Below are 21,541 nucleotides of genomic sequence, written 5' to 3'. Positions count from 1 at the left end.
TATGTGGTTTTTCTAAAATAAACAAAAGATTAAAGATTAAAGATTAAACTCCACTAAAAATTTCAGTAGTCTCCCTGCCTGTTTATGTATGTCAGATGGAAAAAAATAATCCAATTGTTCTATATAAAACTTTATTTTCCTCCATGTTTGTTTTATTATTTTCAAGAATATTCTTTTTTTGTATTGTATAGAAATATTGTTGGATTTCTTAAGATGCTAAAAAATGATAGCTGGTTCAACAATTTATACATCATGTGAATTCATCCTGATAAAAACCTACAGAGAATCTAACTGCAGTACAAACAGTACAATATTCATACAAAGCCACTCAGAGAAGCAATTGCAAGGGGTGTGTGGAGGGGAGAGATTAGCACCTGAAAATAACCATTTAGGTTCTGATATAAATTTTGGGAGGGGGGGGAATCAGGGACATGTTCAAAGGTAAGGTTAATGTTCCAGCTTAAAATTTCGATATGCCTCAATCTCATTAATTCTCATAGACATTTGAAACAGTACTGTAGCAGAATGATCTTGCAAAGTCTCTGGGGGCATTAATTATCTTTATGTCTGAGGACTGCTGAGGGACAAATAACATACACAGACTATCTAACAGAGGCAGAAATCAAAGCATGCCCACAGTAAGAAAGGAAAAGAGCATGAAAAGATCTGGGGGTTAGTTTTGTGCCGGCTCTGTTCATCTTCATAGTGCAAGTGAGACTCAGTCAGGTGTTTAATCTGACAATTGATTTCAAGGTGAATACTTGCATGCTTAAAAGTCTAGACACACATTCATGCAGCCTTAAGCATCCTGGCTCAGTTGCCCCCAAATTGTTACAGTTTACAAAGTGTGTATAATCTATAAACTCCATAAGGAATGGGCTGTTCATATTGTTTATAGTCACAATATATAGTATTCAGTTAAAGAGATATACAGCTTATAAATTACTCTTAAGACAGCCTTCCCCAACCTGGTGTCTTCCAGATGTTTCAGACTACAATTCCAGCATTGTGGACCATTGGCCATGCTGGTGGGAGTTGAAGTCCAAAACATCTGGAGGGCACCAGGTTGGGGAAAGCTCTTCTAAGTAAGTGTATGCAGACAATTAAAAAAAACATAGTTACACGCTGCATATTCTTATACTAATTCAGAAGTGGTATTTTTTTGATATCAACACAATATTTCCTGAATACTGAAAAAATACATTCAATATTCAGTAAATATTGTGGCTTTCATACATGCTGCATGATAGCAGCCACATTTACTCAGAAATAACTCCCAATTTATTTCAGTAAGTTCTACTCCCAAGAAGAAGTTTAGGATTGGAACTTGTAATATCCTGATTCTATCCAAGGTTACTTGAAAGTAGGTAATACTGAATACAACAGGACTTGGTCCCAAGTAATGTCCATAGGATTGCAGCCTTACAGCACAATGCTATACATTTCTACTCAGAAATAAGTCCCACTGGCTTCAACTAAGTTTACTATGGGGTAAGTGGGTATAGGATTGCAGTTTTACAGTGCAATACTATGCATGTCTACTCAGAAGTAAGCCCCACTGAGTTCAATAGCACTTACTCCCAGGTAAATGAGTACAGGATTGCAGTTTTAGTTACTTAGTGGTGCTCTTTTTTCTATAACTTTTGCATCCCTTTTTTATACTCCTTAAGGCAGAGGCAGGCAACTTCTTCCTTATTGTCCAATGTCATTTCTTGTAAGCCTCACCTACTTTGCGATGCACACTGCCACAGGATGGTGAGGGTGATGCTACCAAGTTTAGTAGATGGATCAGGCAGATTTGGGGAGTTGTGGTGACTTTTTACCTCAGATTAACCAGGTCTGTCACCTGTGAGAGATCAAAATCTCAAAATATGGCACTGTAGACTACTGTAGGCCAGAACATATAGAATACGCACTGACTGACTAGGAGAAACCTCTAACGACCACACAAAGGGCCCTGTTTTCCCAAGTTCCATAATGAAAGAAAAATGGATCCCACCACTTCACTAGATGAATTAGATGTAAACTGACTGATCAATCAAACCTAGAACTTCTAGCTGAAGTTTGGGGAGTGGACAATTTGAAAAATCTAATCTTAAACAAGAAGGTTCCTGCAATCATTGATTGATTGATTGATTGAAACAGACCTCCTTTATGATTCAAGCATAAGTTATTTTTGTTGCTTTTTGCCTTTAAAAATGTTATACTACAAAATGTCTCCATAATAAATGTGTTTAAAAGTCACTATAATACAAGTTTTAAAAATAATGCAAATACACGTTTATTCCGCAGACTATAACACCTAAATAAGTCCTTTACAGCCCACTGTGAAACACTGTCCAAGGGTGCAAGTTGGATTGATTCCTAAAGGATCTATGAATTGTCACTGTGACCATCCATTGTGCAGTGTAATTACAGTGATAATGCAATTATGCCTATCACTAAAAGCTATTATTCATGTCAGGGTATCTGATTTTCCCACAATATTAATTGGGCCAATTATAAAGGCCAAATTTTTGTCCTTGGATGAGTTGAGAATGTCACTGTCTCCCCCAAGAAGGACAGTAGCCGCAAAGAGCTAGCAGTCTGCAAAAATACTATTGTATTCCCCAGCTCTAATAGTGCAATCTTATATGTGTCTACTCCAAAGTAAGTCCCACTGAGTTCAATGGGGCTTACTCCCAGCTAAGTGGGTATCAGATTGCAGCCTATAAGCATCAATAAACCTAGAAAATCCTATTTACTGGTGGGAGGGGTGGGGATGTCACCCCAAACATCTTATAGTTCTATCTACCATTTACAGGAGAATTACAACATACTGAAAGCAGTTTCTGGTGAAGACATGAACAGACCATGCTTCTGTGAATTGTGAGGGCACCATAAGAGTTCCACCAACTGCCTGAAGACAAAGAAAACGTATTTCCAAAATGATATGTTAATGTTTACCAAAATAACACTTGTACATTCAGAAGGTTTATACTTTGCTGCTCTTCAGTCTCAGTAATATTGTTCAGTTTTACTGTTAACACATTAACACAATGAGTATCAATAAATAAAGTAGAAGAAAACTTTAAAAAATTGTATTAATATTACATTGTGCAAAACATTTAATGACCCACATTCTATGCTCGTACCCTGACTAAAATATGCAGGCCAAATTCAGAAGCTATTACTCAGTTTCTTCCTTTTCGTTGGCAACCAACTCAACACGGTAAAAACAATAGTAATTGGCCACCAACCAGTGCACAATTAAGCACGCTCCAGTCCCCTTGATTCAATGGGATGTGTGTGCTGAGCAGTGTGCTGGACTGCACCCATTGTCTAGCTGAGCATGCACCTTTAAAGTCCATGGGACTTTGCCATTGGTTTTAACGAGACCAGCATAGGCACTGAATAATGACTTCAAAATTTGGCCCTCTCATGTGATCTCTGTTATACTTACACTAATCCACTTAAGTGCGGGAGCAATTTCTATTTATTTATTTTTTGCAAAATAAAACTTTTTCCTTGCTGTTGTTTAGTTGTAGATTTAGCACTTGGTTTCAAAAATTGCCCTTTGTTGAGAAGATGAATAGCTTATGCAGTTTAGACAGCAAATGAAGTAACTCTTTCAGGATCCTTTACAATTTGATTATCCAGCAGGGGTAGGCTTTTTAGTTCCAAAGGAAGGAGAAGGGCTCAATATCTATTCATCATCAATTGCTTTCTTCATTAGGATAAACAGTACTGCAGTTCATCAACATGTTCTTTACTGCTTAGAGGAATGAAACTGTGATGGCTGTCTAGTAGGGAGGTGTTCAAGTATAGTTGTCACTACTCCTTCAGACAGATGCTGGTGGCATCTGAGCCAATTTGGAATCTAAAATTTTGGTTTTTATCTTTTTCTGTTTTTCTTTTAATAATAATAATAATGTCAACCAAGTTTAGTAAGTTGGAGATCTCCATTTATCTTTATCGTATCAATGGCTGACAACTTCTCAACACGATGGTAAAAATCAAAAAGCTGGTGTCCATCCACAAATATTCTAAAACGAGGGTGCTCACAAAGTATTTCAACCTGTAAGAAATAAATTATGAACCAGGATCACAATTTTAACTGGAAGCAACTTTTTATAGATCTTAAATATCATTAATACAGGAACTGTTGTCCATGTTATATTGCCCTGAGCATCTGTGGGGTTTGGGTTGCATCACTCACAGAGCAATCCTATACAAGTCTACTCAGAAATAAGGCCCACTGAGATCAATAGGAATTACTCCCAGGTAACTGTTTATACAACTGTAGCTTTATAGTGCAATCCTATACACATTTACCTGGGCATAAGTCATATTGATTTCAATGGGCCTTACTTCTGAGTACACTTGTATAGGATTGCTCTGTTACAGACTTACCATGATCTTGTAAAATCTAATCATATAATTACACAGTTATGGAGCACACCTACTGTAATATGTTATACTTTGATCTGCAAGACTTGAGGAATCTGAGAAAACAAATCCAGCTTACACAATCACTGGGTGTCATTGATCAAGCCATTCAGTATCAACCCCACATCTGCAGCAGGAGAATAAGCATAGTTTAATGAAACTATTATGTCAATGTACTAAATGACTAGATTGAATGGTTACTCTAACATGATTTGCACATTAAAAGTGCAATATAAATTATTAATACATAATATATAAAAGCAAGAGTCGATTAAGCATTGCAAATCTAGAAGCATCACCCTGCTGAATAGGCAGCTCACAAAAATCCCAGGACATGATGCCACTGCAAGCAATGACATACAAATAATGCAAATCAGTCTCTGTACAGCTGTAAATCTGGAATTGCTTCATAACTCTGAGGCCATGTACCACATGTACATTATTATTAAAAACAACTCCTAAAGCAACGTCAGTGTGCACAGCCCACATATCATTTATCTTCACAACAGTTCTGTGAGTTAGACTGTTATTGTCCCCATGTTACAGACAAGGAGATGAGACTGAAACACCTTAAGTCAATAATGGCTGCCCAGGAGCCCTATGGCTGAGGAGGAAATGATCTAGAAAATGCTCTGAAGGCATACAGCCCAGTTCTACTGCTGAAACTAAGCAGCTCTGGCCTAGATGGGAAGCTGCCTCATATGGAAGATGCTCTGAACAATTTGTAGGAAGAGTGAATTACGACTAATAAATGAATAAATAAAACGAACCCGATGCTCCAAGCCCAAATCCACATTTATCCATCTGCTATCTCCTTCCTCTGACGCATGCACCCCAGCTTCCAGTTTAGGGTGGAAAGCAGCATCCACAAAAAAGAGACACCACATTGTCTGGAAATTTTGACACTGTGTTACCTATGCAAAACATGCTAACCCCCTAGTCTGCTGTTTAGACTAGCAGGGATTGCCACATGGTTTACTGGTCTAGAGTAAGCTAAATCAACACTGGTAGAATAAGAATTCCATAATTCTGTACTTCATAGATGCACAGAACACTCCCTCCCCTCTCTCTCTTTTTTATCACCCTAGTTAAGATCCTTGCCCACTGTACCCCAGAGACCCAGAGCCAACTCTATTCATTTTAAAATTTAGATACTTAGTAAAATATCTAAATTGCTTCAGTTAAAGTATACTGGAGCCCATCTCCTTCTAAGCACATTTATTTTAAAAGGATTGCATTTTCTAATGTACTTAAGGCTGCAATCCTATGTACACTTAGATGGAAGTAAATCCCACTGAACACAGCACATCGACTCATACTGCACATATCTTAAGCACACAAGAAGAGGCCTCCTGGATCAGACCAAGGGTCCAGCTAGTTCAGAATTCTGTTTGCACAGTGGCCAGCCAGGTGCCTGTGGGAAGCCCACAAGCAAGACATGAGGGCAACAGTCCTCTCCTGTTCATGTTCCCTATGAACTGGCATACAGAGGCAAATTGCCTCTGATGCTGGAAGTAGCATACAGCCATCAGGATGAGCAGCCACTGATAGCCTGATCCTCCATGAATCTGTCTCATCCCCTTTTAAAGCCATCCAAGTTAGTGGCCATCACCACATTTTGTGGTAGCGAATTCCATAGTTTAACTTAGTGCCCAGTCCTCAAGCATGCTTATTCCTATTGAGGTGTAGATTTTCAGTGGCCTTTCCCCTCTGCAAGGATGGGGGATGTATTAAAATGGTCCGCCCCTGGAGGCTAATGGGTTCCGATGGATTCCAGAGGGCTCTGGGGGATTTTCCTGCTGGTATGGCTGGTGCTCCTGTCGAAGCCCAGGTCGCTCTGTGGAATGCAGAGATGACTCGGGCGGTTGACACGATCGCGCCCAAGCGCCCTCTCCCTCTGAGCAGAGCCCAGCCAGCTCCTTGGTATACACCTGAGCTGAGGGCAATGAAGCAAGAGGGGAGACGGCTAGAACGCAGGTGGAGGAAAACTCGTGCTGAGTCTGACCGAACACAGGTAAGAGCCCACTATCGAGCCTACTCTGTGGCGGCGAGGGTGGCAAAGAGGCAGTTCTTTTCCACCAGCATTGCATCTTCTCAGTGTCGTCCAGCGGAGCTTTTCCGAGTGGTTCGCGGCCTGTTACATTCTGGGCCAGGGAGAGAGACGGTGGAACCCTCGGTAGCACGCTGTGACATTTTGAAGATAAAGTTGCTCAAATCTGTCACAACTTGGACAGCACAGTTAATGCAGTTCCATTAGCAGAGGTGCCCAGAGCACCGTCCAGCTCAGTTTTATTGGATAAATTCCAGTTGTTGTGGACCAACGATGCTGACAAGATACTTGGCCAAGTCCGGTTGATCAACTATGGGCTTGACCCTTGTCCTTCCCAGCTGATTACATCTAATAGAGAGGGGATGTCTGACTGGGTTCAGGAGGTTGTAAATTCCTCCTTGGGAGAGGGAGTGGTGCTGGCCTCTTTAAAGAAGGTGGTAATTAGGCCTCTCCTGAAAAAGCCTAATCGACTTGGATGATGTTAACAACGACAGGCCACTAGCCAACATCCCCTTCCTGGGTAAGACGCTTGAGTGGGTGGCTGCCAGTAAACTCCAGGCATTCTTGAATGACACTTGTGGGTGTAAGTATAACACCTTGAGCCTCAAGATCTTATATTTGTGCAACTTCAAAGGAGCAACAGGAACAATCCTAGCCCATGCTATGCCAACAAGGCCAAGTTCACACACACATGTTGATCACTTGATAGCAACAATATCAAGCAGTGATACGCATGTATGACAACAACGCATGTTGTAGCCCTCACATCAGCTCAAATTCAGTACTTTTCAATAAAAGCGATCACATACTCAGCTGTAACTCACTGGATTGTTACCAAAACAGATTATCCATGTTTGTGAATCAGCCTTCAGTGCTTGGGATGAATGCTTATTAGTGCACCATTAAAAATTATGACATTACACCAATGATACAGGAAGACATACTGACATATTTTGTGTAAAGGAGTAAGTCTTTAGGCCTGCTATATATACTTTATCCAGCATAGTAATATGGTAGTTACTAGTTGTTATGGAAGCATCAGCTAGGGCCAAAGGAACCAGGCCCAGATATTCCTAAACTATTGCCACAGCCCCTTTGGCATTAAAAAGACTTCCATGCTATAAGAAAAATAGCCTAGGTGTATGAGAGGAATATTGGGTGGAATGGGGCTAAGAAGAAGCCAAACACCTCTAATTTGAATTGTTCAGAATGAGGTTGGGTGGAAAACAACAGAAAAATGCCATTCAATGTTTAAGGACGTAATCCAGTCAAAGTTAAACACTTTTAAACCCTGCTAGTTTGGGTGGTGATTAAAATGTTCAAATCACATTTGAACTACCATGTTACACAGACTGAACATGCTTAACTTTGGTTGGATTGTTACCGTTTTATAAAGCTCTAAGCACCAATAAATGGTGTTCGTACCTTGTCCTCACTGTCTGCAAAGGACTAGTTCATAACAAACTTCTGTCACTAAAGGGATGACACAGTTTACAATCTTCAGAGCTGCCCAGCTCTTAAATCCCTCTCAACCTTGTCCCTCTCAAGGTGCCTACAAAAGATTCCATCTAAACAGGAAGCTAAAACAATGTCCAGAATGATAACCATAATCTTCTTCTTGTTGCCTGAAGTTCCCCTTCTCTGTATTCCTACATTTACCTGCTATCTATTCCACTGAGATGGCTATGAGCCCTCCAATATGGGGAATGGTTTCCTTTTTCACTGAGGATGTTCTGAACCTAATTAAAAGAGGCCCTTAACTGTTGAGGAGATGTTTTAATCACTATTATGATAATACGAAAGGGGACATGAGTAGCCCTTGTTGCAGGGAGATAGTCAGGTTATTTAAAAACAAACAAGCGTGTGGATGTGTGTGTGAAAAACAACTGCAGAATGTTTGTCCGGAAATACACTAACTTTAAAGGAGGGGAAAGGCAAATTAAACGGCAGAACATTTAAACATCACAAAATGGTGTGAAGGGTATATCACTTGTCGGAAGCCATATCACAGGCACTTGGTGGACAACAGGGGCGTTGCTAGGTTCTTAAAAGATCCAGGGCACAGACCCATAATGCAAATTTGCATACAGTGTGTGTGTGTGCGTGTGCGTGCGTGCGCGCATGCATGCAGTGTGCATGCAGGTGTGTATAGATTACATAGATACATAAGGAGTGTGCACCGACTCTCCCACCCCACTTCAACTCAGACCTTGATTCAGTATTTTGGAAAACATCCCGCTTCTGCTCTGGCCAATTTGTAGTCGGACCACTTCAGCTCAGCACCAAACCTGAGTCAAGGTTTGGAAAAATGAGTCTTTATGCTTCCTGTTGATTAGCACAGGAAATTAGAAATAAACTAACTTTTTTCTCTTGGTCAGAACTGGATGATAATTTCAGACATAGTAGCCCCCTAGAAGGGGATTACACCTGCCCAATGTCAGAAAAATAAGTGCAGGGTTTATATTTTGATTTTCTTTTAAAGGGAACTGCCAATAACATTTTAATTCCTTGGAAGAATTGGATAAAAAATTCAGGATTCACTGCCCCATCAGAGGAGAAGATGTCTGCCAAATTTCAAAATGCTAGCCACAAGGGTTTTTGTGCAAGGGTGGCCTTGACATTTTGAGGTCTCCAAAATAGGACATACTTATCTCCCTTTGTTCCTTGTGGACTATTGTTCTGAAAATTACAGACAGCCTACAGTTGTCCCTAAGTAAGAAACCAGCAAAGTTTCAGAAGGATAAGTGCAGCAGTTCATGTGGAAGGGGAGTTCTCCAATTTGGGGGAAGGAGTTATTTGCTTTCCCTTCCATTCACCCTTTCCCTGATAGTTTTTGGGTAAATTTGTATGAAAATGCACAGGTCATTAGAGGAGTCCCCCAGGTAAGAAACCTGCAACGTTTCTGAAGGATATACATGCATTCCAATTTAGAATTACTAGAATTTATTTACATTTCACCAGTGGCAGCAGCAGGGGAACATAAGTGGGAAGGTGCTATTGCAGTCATGTCCTGCTTGTGGGTTTCCTGTGGGCATCTGGTTGGCCACTGTGTGAACAGAATGCTGGACTAGATGGTCCTTGGTCTGATGCAGCATGGCTCTTATGTTCTTAAATATAGAGTGCCTCTGAGCATGTGCAGAATGTTTTTCTTTCACCACTGAGCACTTACATTCTCCCCCTACCAATTCTGTTCCCCTCAATGCAACCATCCCTCCTCATCCTACCATCCTCCAGCAACTCTTCATAAAAACAGATGTCTTGTTTTGAGCAACTCCCCTCTACCTCCTCCTTGTTATGCACAAGCTCTCATTGTATCTTCCTCCCCATAACTTCATTTGTGCCAAGACTTCACCAGGATTCAGCCAATGAGTCTGTTTTCAAAACTAGGGCTAAGTTATGGAGAAACTCTGAGCATGTACTAAGTGCCTTTCCCTCATCACTGAAGCTAGAGTTCATGCAAAAAAAACCCCAAATCCACAAATGACAAATCATGCATAGGGCTGAGCTGAAAGGGTAGTCTATTCATCAGGTGGAATTGGGTAGGCACTGTATTAAGCTTGCAGTACCATGCTCACAACTCAGGACTTATTTCTGAGTAAACATGCAGAACATCAAGGTGCAAACCTCCCTGCAAAAGTAACTTGTGCAGTAACTTGTGCTGACACTGACCGGCAGCAGCAGCTCTCCAAAGTTTCAGGCGGGATTCTTTCGTAGCCCAGCCTGGAGATTCTGGGAACCTGGGACCTTCTGCATGCCAAGCACATGCTCTACCACTGAGCTACAGCCCTTTCTATTGCTGGACAATGGCAACTGACAAACAAAACAGGCCCAGATTTGTTTCTCTGCAACCATGTGAACCCACTCTTCTCAAAGACTTGAGTGAGGAGAAGGAGAAAAACCAGCCCCCTTATCTGTTTGTATAAAGTCAAATACTGTTCAGAACTTCTCTTGCCTGCTGAGGAGAATTCTCTCTAAGAATTCCTCAAGATATGCTTTGGGTGGAATAAAGAAGAGAAAGAAAGAACAGGATAGGGGAAGGAAAAAGAAAAGAAGAATGGTGATTGGAAATGCGGGGGCGGGGTAGAGAGAATTCCCTAAGCCAAGTGGCTCCTTTCAGAGAGGTACTTTAGAGGAATTTAGGAGGCTGTGCAGGGTTTGCAAGGATTGCACATACTTAAATTAACTTTATGAGGTGAGGTGGTGGAGGACTTTTTCTAGCATTTTTAAAACTGTAGAACCTGTTTAAAAGCCTTAGCAGTTCCTTGATCACGATGCCACATAGTCCTAACCCTCCTTTTGGAATAATTTGAGTTCTACAGCTATTTAGGATAATTTAAAGTGGAGGGGGAGAAAGAAGTTTGTGGAGGCTGATTGTATCCTTTGCTGTACTGAAGCTACTAAACTTCTGCAGAAGTCAAAGGTTCCACTTTGGGGCAGTAAAATCAGGTGCTGTGTGAAATACCAGTATTTCACATGAAGCTCTTTCTTCCCTTCCTTCTCCCTCTTCAAAATTTCATTGCAGGCAAGCTCCCAACAGTGGGCATGTAAGAGCAGAAAAGAAAGTAGGGGGAGAGAGGTTTTTTGCACCTCAAAACAACAACAACCCTACACCAGAGATTAGGGATAGTGACATCCTAATGGTCACCTTAAACACCTTCTGATTAGGATCTCTAATCCACTGGGTGACTTGACAGTTTTTACTTTTTGTTTTAGACTCTGAGAAAAGGAAACTTTATGCATGGCTAGCGCAAAAGCCACTGGACGTAACTGTCTGAAATTTGGTAGGTTCACTCCGCTCCATAGGGGCTGCCAGGTCCCCAGATTCCATGCACATATGTGGAAGCACAAAAAAATTATAGCTCTTTGCTTTGACAGGGTTTCTTGAAAATAGCAAATTTTACCTGTGGCTAGCACAAAAGCCACTAGGCGGAGCCATCTGAAATTTGGTAGGCTCAGTCAGCTCTATGGGGACTGCCAGGTCCCCAGATTCCATGCACATATGTGGAAGCACAAAAAAATTATAGCTCTTTGCTTTGACAGGGTTTCTTGAAAATAGCAAATTTTACCTGTGGCTAGCACAAAAGCTACTAGGCGTAGCCATCTGAAATTTGGTAGGCTCAGTCAACTCTATGGGGACTGCCAGGTCCCCAGATTCCATGCACATATGCGGAAGCACAAAAAAATTATAGCTCTTTGCTTTGACAGGGTTTCTTGAAAATAGCAAATTTTACCTGTGGCTAGCACAAAAGCCACTGGACCTACCTGCCCAAAATGTGGCATATTCAATCAGCTTCATGGGGGCCACCAAGCCTCCAAATGTCATGTATCTATTGTACAAACTAAAAAAGTTATAGCCATTTTTGTTTTCCAATGCAAGTCAATGGGAAAACGTAAAAAAAATGGCAATAGGACAACTCAAAAGATCCAGGGCACAGCTCAAAAAAGATCCAGGGCCCGTTCCCAGGTAGGCCTCCCTCTAACAACGCCCCTGGTGGACAACCTGTGACCTTCACATGGCCCACCAGACATGCTGGTGGCTCAACAACCCTCCACATTTGCTACCTTTCTGGAACTGTAAAGACCAGTTGTCAAGCACCTAGCTGGCCACAATACATGGCCGGTGGAGTATGTTTGGAGGGTGACAAGTGCACTCGTGCAACCAGAACTCACATAACAGTTGCAGCTGTAAGGGGAAATCTGCATCTTTCCAGCAACTCAGTTTGGCACTTTGGCTTCAGCAAATGCACTTGCTGGGAAGATGTATTCTGAATCCCTGTAACCAATGGGCAATAACAGTCCATTTCTCAAGCGAAAATAAGGACTTCTAACATTCTCTTTAGACAATTGCATTGAGGCTGCCTTTGAAGGCTGTTCAGAAACAGCATACATTAGCACAAATGGGACTGGTTGTAAAGAACATACTATGCCAATTTTGGAGGCTCCATTGGCTCCTGGTCCATTTCTGAACACAATTCAATGTGCTGGTTTTAACGACAGACCCCTAAACAGCTCAAGTTCAGGGTAACTAAAGGGCTGCCTTCTCCCACATGATCCTGTCTAGACATTAAGATTGGTTTCAGAGGCCCTGTGCCATGTCACTCTGCCAAATAAATTAAGACAAGTGGTGACTGGAGACAGGGGCTTTTCATTTGTAGCACCCATTCAGCTACAGAATTCCCTTCCCAGACAAGCTTCCTTCCCCAGCTCGTTCAGTGCTGTGTTCATTTTTATGTTGATTTTTAACTGTCTGAGGTGTTTTAGATCACTGTTGCTTGTGGTTGTACTATTTGATTGTATTTTTATGTTTTCCTTTGTATGCTGCTTGCTCATTATTATAAATAAATGTGTGTGTGGCCTGAGTGGCCCGAGTACTCCCAGAAGCTGAGTGAGCAGGAAGCTTCAGTCTGTTTCCTGCCTCCCAGCTGAGCAGAGCAGAGCAAGCTGCTCCAGCTGGTCCAGGGACTACAGAAGCAAGCAAGCTCCCAGAGAGCGAGCGACCAGAGCAAGCGGACACGGGGAGCAAACAGGAGTTGGCCAGGGAAGTTCGGCAGGGGAGGTCAAGGGGGACATTTTTTTCATTTTATTTTATTTTTTAACTAACTTTTTTTCATTTATTTGTCTTGTAACACACACTTCCACACCAGTAGACTGGAGCGGCAACTGTCGACCCTCTGGGGAATAAGAGAACACGAAGAGTTCTTGGACAGAATGGGGGAACTACAGCAGCAAAGGGAAGACCAGAAGCTTGAAGAGCAACAGCAAGATGAGGCAGTGGGAAATGCTGAGGTGAAGAAAAATGGAGTAGAGGATACTTCTTGGAAAAGGGTGACAGTTAGGAGAAGAAGAACGACGCCACTCTGCACCAGTGGAAGCAGTGGAGCTGTGGAACCGATTCCAGGTACTTGCGGATGAGACTGGAGGACAGCCTGCAGAGGAAGAATCACAGGGGAACCTACATGAGAGTGAGCAAGAGGCTGAAGGTCAAACAGAGGTGATGAAACCCAGGCCTACAATAAGAAGAAGAGAAGAGTGGTAGTAGTAGGAGACTCCTTGCTACATGGGATTGAGACCCAAGTATGTCGCGAAGACCCCTGGACTCGCCAGGTATGTTGTCTCCCGGAAGGACAGATCAGAGACAGAACTGAAAGGTTACCTGCACTCATAAAGCCCACTGACAGGTATCCCTTTCTTCTCATCCATGTGGGAACAAATGATACCGCCAAGTGGAGCTACGAAGAAATCACGTCAGACTTTGAAGCTTTGGGAAGGAAACTCAAGAACTTTGGGGCCCAGATAGTTTTCTCTTCCATCCTTCCAGTAGTTAGAAGAGGGATAGAAAGGGAACGAAAAATACTCCGGGTGAATGACTGGCTACGAAGGTGGTGGTGATGAGAGAGATTTGGATTCTGGGACCACGGGCTATACTTCCTGGAAGATGAGCTGTTGACAAGTGACGGGTTGCACCTCACAAAGGATGGGAAGAATGTGTTTGACCACAGCATGAAGTACTTCATCAGGAGGGCTTTAAACTGAATCCTACGGGGAAAGGAGATGTAATGTTGGGTGTAACAATGGACGTAGGCGCATGCACTGCAACGGAGAGAACAGCTCTGATAGCGCCCAATAATAGTCTTCAGACACATGTAGGAAGAAAGCCAGACTATGAAGCACATGGTCTTCGATGTCTATATACTAATGCCCAGAGTATGGGAAACAAACAGAACGAACTTGAACTCTTAATACAGGAGGGAAATTATGACTTGATAGGTATAACTGAGACTTGGTGGGATGACTCTCATGACTGGAATACAGCAATTGAAGGATATAACTTCTTCAAAAAGAACAGGAGGAAAAGAAAGGGAGGTGGGGTTGCACTGTATGTGAGAAATACATATCACTGCACAGAAATACAGGAGGATGAGCTTGGTAGCTCCATCGAGAGCATCTGGATCAAAATAAATGAAGCAAAGAATAAAAGGAACCTGGTGGTCGAAGTCTACTACCGGCCATCCAATCAAGGTGAAGACGAGGATTAAACGTTTGAAAAGCAAATAGCCAATGTTTTAGGGAAGCATGATGTAGTAGTAATGGGGGACTTCACTTTCCCCGATATTTGTTGGGAGACAAATTCTGCAAAACATGGCCCCTCCAGGAAAGTCCTGACTTGTGTGGCAGATAACTTCCTCCTACAGAAAGTAGAGGAAGGAATTAGAGGATCGGCTATCCTTGACTTGATCCTAACCAACAGAGATGACTTAGTGGATAAAGTAGCAGTTACAGGAACTCTGGGGGAAAGAGGCCATGTTGTACTTCAGTTCTTGGTTCTAAGGGAAGCAAAAGCCGAGTGTAGTCAAACGCGTACCCTGGATTTTAGGAAAGCTGATTTTAATAAACTCAGAACAATGATCAGTAAGGTCCCATGGCAAGCGACGCTAACGAGAAAAGGAGTCCAAGATGGGTGGGAGCTTTTAAAAAAGGAAATTCTCAAGGCACAATTACAAACCATTCCAACAAGAAGAAAAGGTGGAAGACAACAGAAGAAGCCAATGTGGCTTCACAAAAAGCTTAGGGATGACCTGAAAACAAAAAAAGGACATATATAGGAAGTGGAAAAAAGGCCAAGTAACAAAGGAAGAGTACAGGCAGGAAGCACAGAATTGCAGGGATGGTGTCAGGAAGGCTAAAGCTGAGAATGAGCTGAGGTTAGCAAGGGATGCTAAAAACAACAAAAAGGCTTTCTTCAGCTACATGCATAGTAAAAGGCAGAGGAAAGAAATGGTGGAGGACGAGGGAAGTGCCAGATGACTGGAGGAGGGCTAATGTTGTCCCTATCTTCAAAAAGGGTAAAAAGGAGGAACCTGGGAACTACAGACCAGTCAGTCTGACATCAATCCCTGGGAAAATTCTGGAGCAAATGATAAAGCAATCCATCTGGAAGCACCTTGAAAACAATGCAGTGATTACTCGAAGCTAACATGGATTTGTCAAAAACAAGTCCTGCCAGACGAATCTGATCTTATTGTTTGATCAAGTAACCTCCCTTGTGGACTGTGGGAATGCTGTGGACATAATATACCTCGACTTCAGCAAAGCTTTCAACAAAGTGCCCCATGATATCCTGATGAGCAAACTAGCTCAAAGTGGGCTAGATGAAACAACAATCCGGTGGATCCACAGTTGGCTACAGAATTAGACTCAAAGAGTGCTTCTCAATGGGACCTTCTCAAACTGGGGAGAGCTAATGAGTGGGGTACCGCAGGGCTCAGTCCTGGGCCCAGTGCTCTTCAACATTTTTATTAATGACTTGGAGAAGGAGGTGCAGGGAATGCTGATCAGATTTGCAGATGACACAAAATTGGGCGGGATAGCTAATACTTTGGAAGACAGAAACAAAATTCAAAGTCATCTGGATAGACTGGAGCGCTGTGCAGAAAACAACAGAATGACATTTAATAGGGATAAATGCCAAGTTCTGCACCTAGGAAAAAGAAACCAAATGCACAGTTACAAGATGGGGGATACGTGGCTCAACAATACTACAAGCGAGAAAGATCTTGGAATTGTTGTTGATCACAAGCTGAACATGAGCCAACAATGTGATGTAGCTGCAAAAAAGGCAAATGCTATTCTGGGCTGCATTAATAGAAGCATAGCTTCCAAATCCCAGGAAGTAGTAGTTCCCCTCTACTCAGCACTGGTTAGGCCTCATCTGGAGTACTGTGTCCAGTTCTGGGCACCACACTTTAAGAAGGATGCAGACAAACTGGAGAGGGTTCAGAGGAGGGCAACAAAGATGATCAGGGGACTAGAAACAAAGCCCTATGAAGAGAGACTGAAAGAACTGGGCATGTTTAGCCTCGAGAAGAGAAGACTTGGGAGAAATATGATAGCACTGTTCAAGTACTTGAAAGGCTGTCACAGAGAGGAAGGCCAGGATCTCTTCTCGATCATCCCAGAGTGCAGGACACAGAATAATGGGCTCAAGTTACAGGAAGCAGAGCAATACGACAATAGAACCAATTACCTAGGGAGGTGGTGGGCTCTCCCACACTGGAGGCGTTCAAGACGAGGCTGGACAGCCACCTGTCAGGGATGCTCTGACTTGGATTCCTGCATTGAGCAGGAGGTTGGACTCAATGGCCTTGTAGTCCCCTTCCAACCCTACTATTCCATGATTCTAAATAAATCTGCAAAGACCCTGAGCAGAGATTTTTCCTGATTTCCCCACATCTAAATCCAGCACCTTATCCATTCTACCAGGGCAGGGGTGTGGAACCCCACAAAACAAATAATTCAATTATGTTGAAAGCCAAATTAATTTACACAGTCCAATGGTGCAAATGGACTGTCCTTAGACCCAATAAGCAATATACTGGAAAAGTGTCTCCAAGATTAACATCTCAAAGAACAAAAAATACAGGGTGGATATGCACAGGGTATGCACAGCATTGTTCATACAGTCTACAGCATCAAAGAAAAATAATGCAGGTTGTGCCTGTGACCCGTAAACAGATGTAACCAGCTGTAGTGATCCGACCTCAAAAACTGACTTTGCCATTTGTCCTGCATTTTAAATTGCAATCTCTCATACTCCTCCTTAAAGAAGTATACTAATAAGAAGCAAAAATGTTAATGACCATAATTTGGGTCTCTTGCACTCTGGGCACTCATCCATTAGTAAGGAGAACAAAGCAATACATTTAGCATATAGGTAGATCTAATTGTGTCCGTCCCCCCAGTCTAGAAATCACATAATCCTAGGCTACACTATTCACATAATTTACTTTCCCCAATGCCATTCAAGACAAAGGAAGTTAGCCATAGATAGTAAATGTAAACTATTAACTAGTATAGGATACCAGGCGTAGAATTCAGCATAGTTCCTTATATTACACTCTATTTCATCACTGAAGGTATACTACTATTAACAAAATGGGTACCCTGTGTATATATACACACATTAAAACAGTCCCTGTGGGCCCTAAGATATGGAGAAAAATCTTGGAACATTTTTAAAGACCACTGGGCACTCCATCCCATTCCCCCAAAGACCCAAACCAGCAAGAAATGAGCACATTGACTACACATCTCTGGCTGCCTGGCAACAAAGGGCAGCACACAGGCCGCCAGAGTTGGGACTTAAGGCCAAAGTTTGTGTTACATTAAATGTGCAATCACATTTAACATGGGGGGGGGGGTTGCAGGTGAATCAGGACTGGGACTGTGGTGTGCAGGGAGGGGTGTAATCCTTTACCCCCTTGCCACAGTCACAATGAAAATCTCCTCTCTGCTCACATAAGTGGCTGTCCCCTCAGCCAAGGGCCCAAAAGGGGAGCACTTGGGGTCAGAGGACAGCAGAATGCCCCCTCATAGTTCAGAGGCCTCGGAGAACAGGCCTCCTCAGACTCACTTTCTGAGCCCAGTTTTTCCCCTGCCCACAGGAGCCTTTAAAGTGCAATGGAAACATCCCCTCACAGTTTAAAGGATGACTGGGAACTGGGCTTTGATCAGCAGTTCTCAACATTTTTTCCCCATCAACCACTTAATAACCTTATGTTGTTCTACAAATCGAAGCACATGCATAACTCATATTTTAATAACGCTTTTTCTTCAGCACTGGCATCCTCATCAAAACCACCAGTGTATTATGAAAATCACAGCTGCTGAGATGAACCTCTTTAACAGGTGGAAATTAGTAGATTGCATCAGTGCTGTATTCTGAAAAACATGAACCCTTGGCCAGGGCCTTATTAGCCTGTTCGATAATCTGGGCCTGATCTAATCTGGGCCTAATCAAAACAGCCTTGATTTCAATTGTCGGGCAGCGCGAATCAAATACAGGGCCAAATACAGAAATTATCGACTGCTGCATAACCTTTCTGCGGACCACCTCATTGAAGCTAATGGACCACAGTTTTGGAGCCTCTGCCACAGAAGTATCCTCTGAGTCTAATTCTCTCTCCCCAAGCCCTCAGTCTTGCATATGCCACTGTGAGGGGTGAGTTTAGAGGCCAAAGGGGCGAGGACGCAAGCTCCCCTCCCCCTTGGCTCCAATGCCTTGCAGCATTATTTGCTATGTTGTGTCTAAGACAAGCCCCCAAGACTGGTTTGGAGCTGAAGAGGCTTCTGAATGCATTTTAAAGCAATACATTACACATAGACATCAGATCCCCATTTAGATGTATATCCAATTTATGCCTGGCCTTGATCCAGTGAATTAAATCCAAACTTGGAAACTTGTTTCTGTATGCTGATATCCTTAGCTAGATTGGAGTGAAGAAGCATGGGGGTAGAATGAAGAGGTGGTAAAAGGAGAAAAACATTTTTTTCCCCTTCTTCCCCTCCAAGAATTTTTAATGGTTCTACACCTCAAACTTGAAAAGCAATATTTACAATTGAGAGTGTTAAATACCATGTTATTTTTTATTTTATATATTGCTTTTCATATTTTTCTGTATTTTTGTTTATTATATCCCACCCAACCCCTTGTAGAGTAAAACAAGAGGTGGCATGTAACAGAACAAGAGTAAGAGCAAAATATACACAGGATGATTATTTTGTGTGTGTGTGTGTGTGTGTGTGTGTGTGTGTAGCTGCATTTGTTTATCTGTTATTCTGCAGTGTATTATGGATATAATGACTTACAGTCACCTAGGGAGAATCTCTACTGGAGCATATGAAAGCACATCACCCAACTACAACATTAAGACACATTATATTCAATAAAACAGAAAGCATGGAGATAGTACCAATGAGTATATTAATTATATAGTAACCACTTCAAATGGAAACATAATTTTAGAGTGCTTTAAATTTATGGTTGTAATAACCAAACCCAGAAATAATCAAACCAAACCACTAAATATTACCATCTTTCATCACAACAAATAAATGCCATACATATTAAATTCCTATACATAGATTTTAATCAGTAGCTTCGAGTACATGCTGTTGAGTTATTCAAACGGGCAAAGATTCTTACAGCTCAATGTTCTTTTCAACAGGCACGTGATTTTTTTATTATTTTTTTAAAAACCAGGCACTGGCTCTTTTATGAACTCTTAGTACTCACCCTAAAGGGCTGGTCTGGAATAAATGGGAAGTAAGGAAGAGATGATTGTTCTTCTCCCCATTCGCCAGATATGCAAGAATTCCTGAGGAACTGCCTGTCTGAGAATATGGCTTTCAGTTCAATAGCTACGTCAGCAGGAGGATCCTCTGAGTCTCCACACGTAAGACTGATGTCAAAACTGTAATGGGAACAGTATACCGCTCATTCATCTGAAACAAGCAATCAAATCCAAGATGTAGCACACTTCTAAGCCTATGCAAACAAATGCATCTTAACTGGTATTGCCAAAAGCTGGCAAATAATTACAGTATGTGGAGACTCACTTCCATGCTTGCCATCCTAATCTCTGTCTTTCTCACTGCCACTTCTCACATTGTTTCCCCCCACTACCAATGTTGAGATGGTCTCCTTTTAGAACACACATCATGTATAAAGCAACTCTTGCTGTGCCCAACAGAAATGTTGGGAAACAAGGATCTCCTCTTGTAAAAATAAGCCCGCCTCTATGGGTCAAAGGAGAAACCAGCGTTCTATATTTATAACTGCAGATAAAAATAGCTGTCTTCAGAAATGATGGATGTTCGGCAGGCACATTCTTTTTGTGGGAACACAGCTTTTCTTGCAGTTCTTTGGCCAAGAAGGGATACACGGGCAGGAACAGAGGAGCCCTGCCAATGGAAAGCAAGCCCTGTCTCAGTCTTGTTACCTCTCTGGGTTGAGATCGACGATGCCCATGACCAAGACCTTCTTGCCTGGCCTCATTCCTCCTTTAATGTGTCCACAGAATGGGACAATCTGGAAAAGGATTGCAGGGATTCACAATGAATAGCCTTTTATATAATGGGAGCAGACTGGGCCAGATCAGGCCTCATTATAACAAGACAGAGAAGAGAGGAAGCCAAAATCCTTTACCAGTCTTGGAAAATACACTTCTGCTTGCACCGGGGATCCCAAGGAGTTGTTTAAATGTCCATCCTCTATTTTCTGAGGACAAAAACAAACGCACACTGAGACAGGGAAGGCACCCTTTGTGTTCAGCCCCAGACCCATGCAAGGGGAAAGAAAGAGGGAGGGCCCACCAAGCAACAGAGCGCCAATTTCATTTCAAGTCTTGAAGAGAGAATCCATATTTTTTTCCTCCAGCCTATTTGCAAAACAAAGGGTGTTGCGTAGTAATTCCCCAGGCAAGTGCTTCAGGTACAATTCATGCCTATCCCCTGGGATGGAGTAGATTCTCATGCATATTCCCTCTCTTGCACGCCCACAATCATCCAGCTGCAGCACAGCCACACACACCCAATATGACACCTGAAGGCCGGGAATGGGGAGGAATAACAAACTGCACACAGGGGGCTGGTGTCGTTCCAACATCCGCCAAGACCGCTTCCCATCCCGGCCCCCCCTTTCGGCCACCCCGTAGACGGCCTAAATAGGAGCATTTCATGAGCTTTCTGGGCGCTGGATCCTACCACCGCCGCTGCAAACAGGTATTCCGGTCTCAAGATTCAGCTCCCGAACTCCCTTCTTTCAGCTCGGATCCGTCGTTAGAGGGGATCTCAGCGTGAGCCCCACAAGCCACCCTGAGAAGCCCGCCCCTTTACCCCTCTACCCACCTCGCCCCCGCCGCCAAGTATTTAGGAAATGTGCCGCTTACCACCGCGTCCCGCTCTGCCACCGATCCCGCCATCTTGCTGAAACGGTGCAGCTACTAAGCCTTGATCAGCTGGAGGAGGGAGAGGGGGAGCTGCTGGAGGGCAGTACCCGGCTTAGACGTGCCTGCCGAGCGCTGGGCACGGCGCAGCCGGAGCTGACCTGGCAGGGGAAGGGAGGGAGGGACGCGCGGACGGAGGAAGAGGTGGGGGCGGGAGCTGATCGTGGCTGTCCCAAGCCCTGGATCCAGGAGGCGCTCCTTACAAATCCCCAATGGTTTACGTGCACCGCGCCGAGCTAGTGATGATGCAGCAGCAAGGAAGAAGGCGAAGAGACAAGCC

General features: G+C 42.9%; 1 protein-coding gene across 1 annotated transcript; it reads right to left on the bottom strand.

Moving 5' to 3' along the window:
* Positions 1-550: 550 nt before the first annotated feature.
* LGALSL (galectin like) lies at positions 551-21,353 on the bottom strand. Its single transcript, XM_084823419.1, has 5 exons — positions 21,205-21,353; positions 20,463-20,534; positions 20,257-20,345; positions 19,551-19,728; positions 551-4,057 (listed from the first exon to the last, which is right to left on the bottom strand). Exons 1-5 carry the CDS (start codon positions 21,235-21,237, stop codon positions 3,914-3,916), a joined length of 516 nt encoding a protein of 171 aa, XP_084679545.1. The 5' UTR covers positions 21,238-21,353; the 3' UTR covers positions 551-3,913.
* Positions 21,354-21,541: the final 188 nt, after the last annotated feature.

Source organism: Heloderma suspectum, chromosome 1 (assembly GCF_057233095.1).
Source record: "Heloderma suspectum isolate Gila_16-S chromosome 1, 16-S_ref, whole genome shotgun sequence".
Lineage (NCBI taxonomy): Eukaryota > Metazoa > Chordata > Lepidosauria > Squamata > Helodermatidae > Heloderma > Heloderma suspectum.
This window is presented reverse-complemented; position numbering and strand designations above follow the sequence as displayed.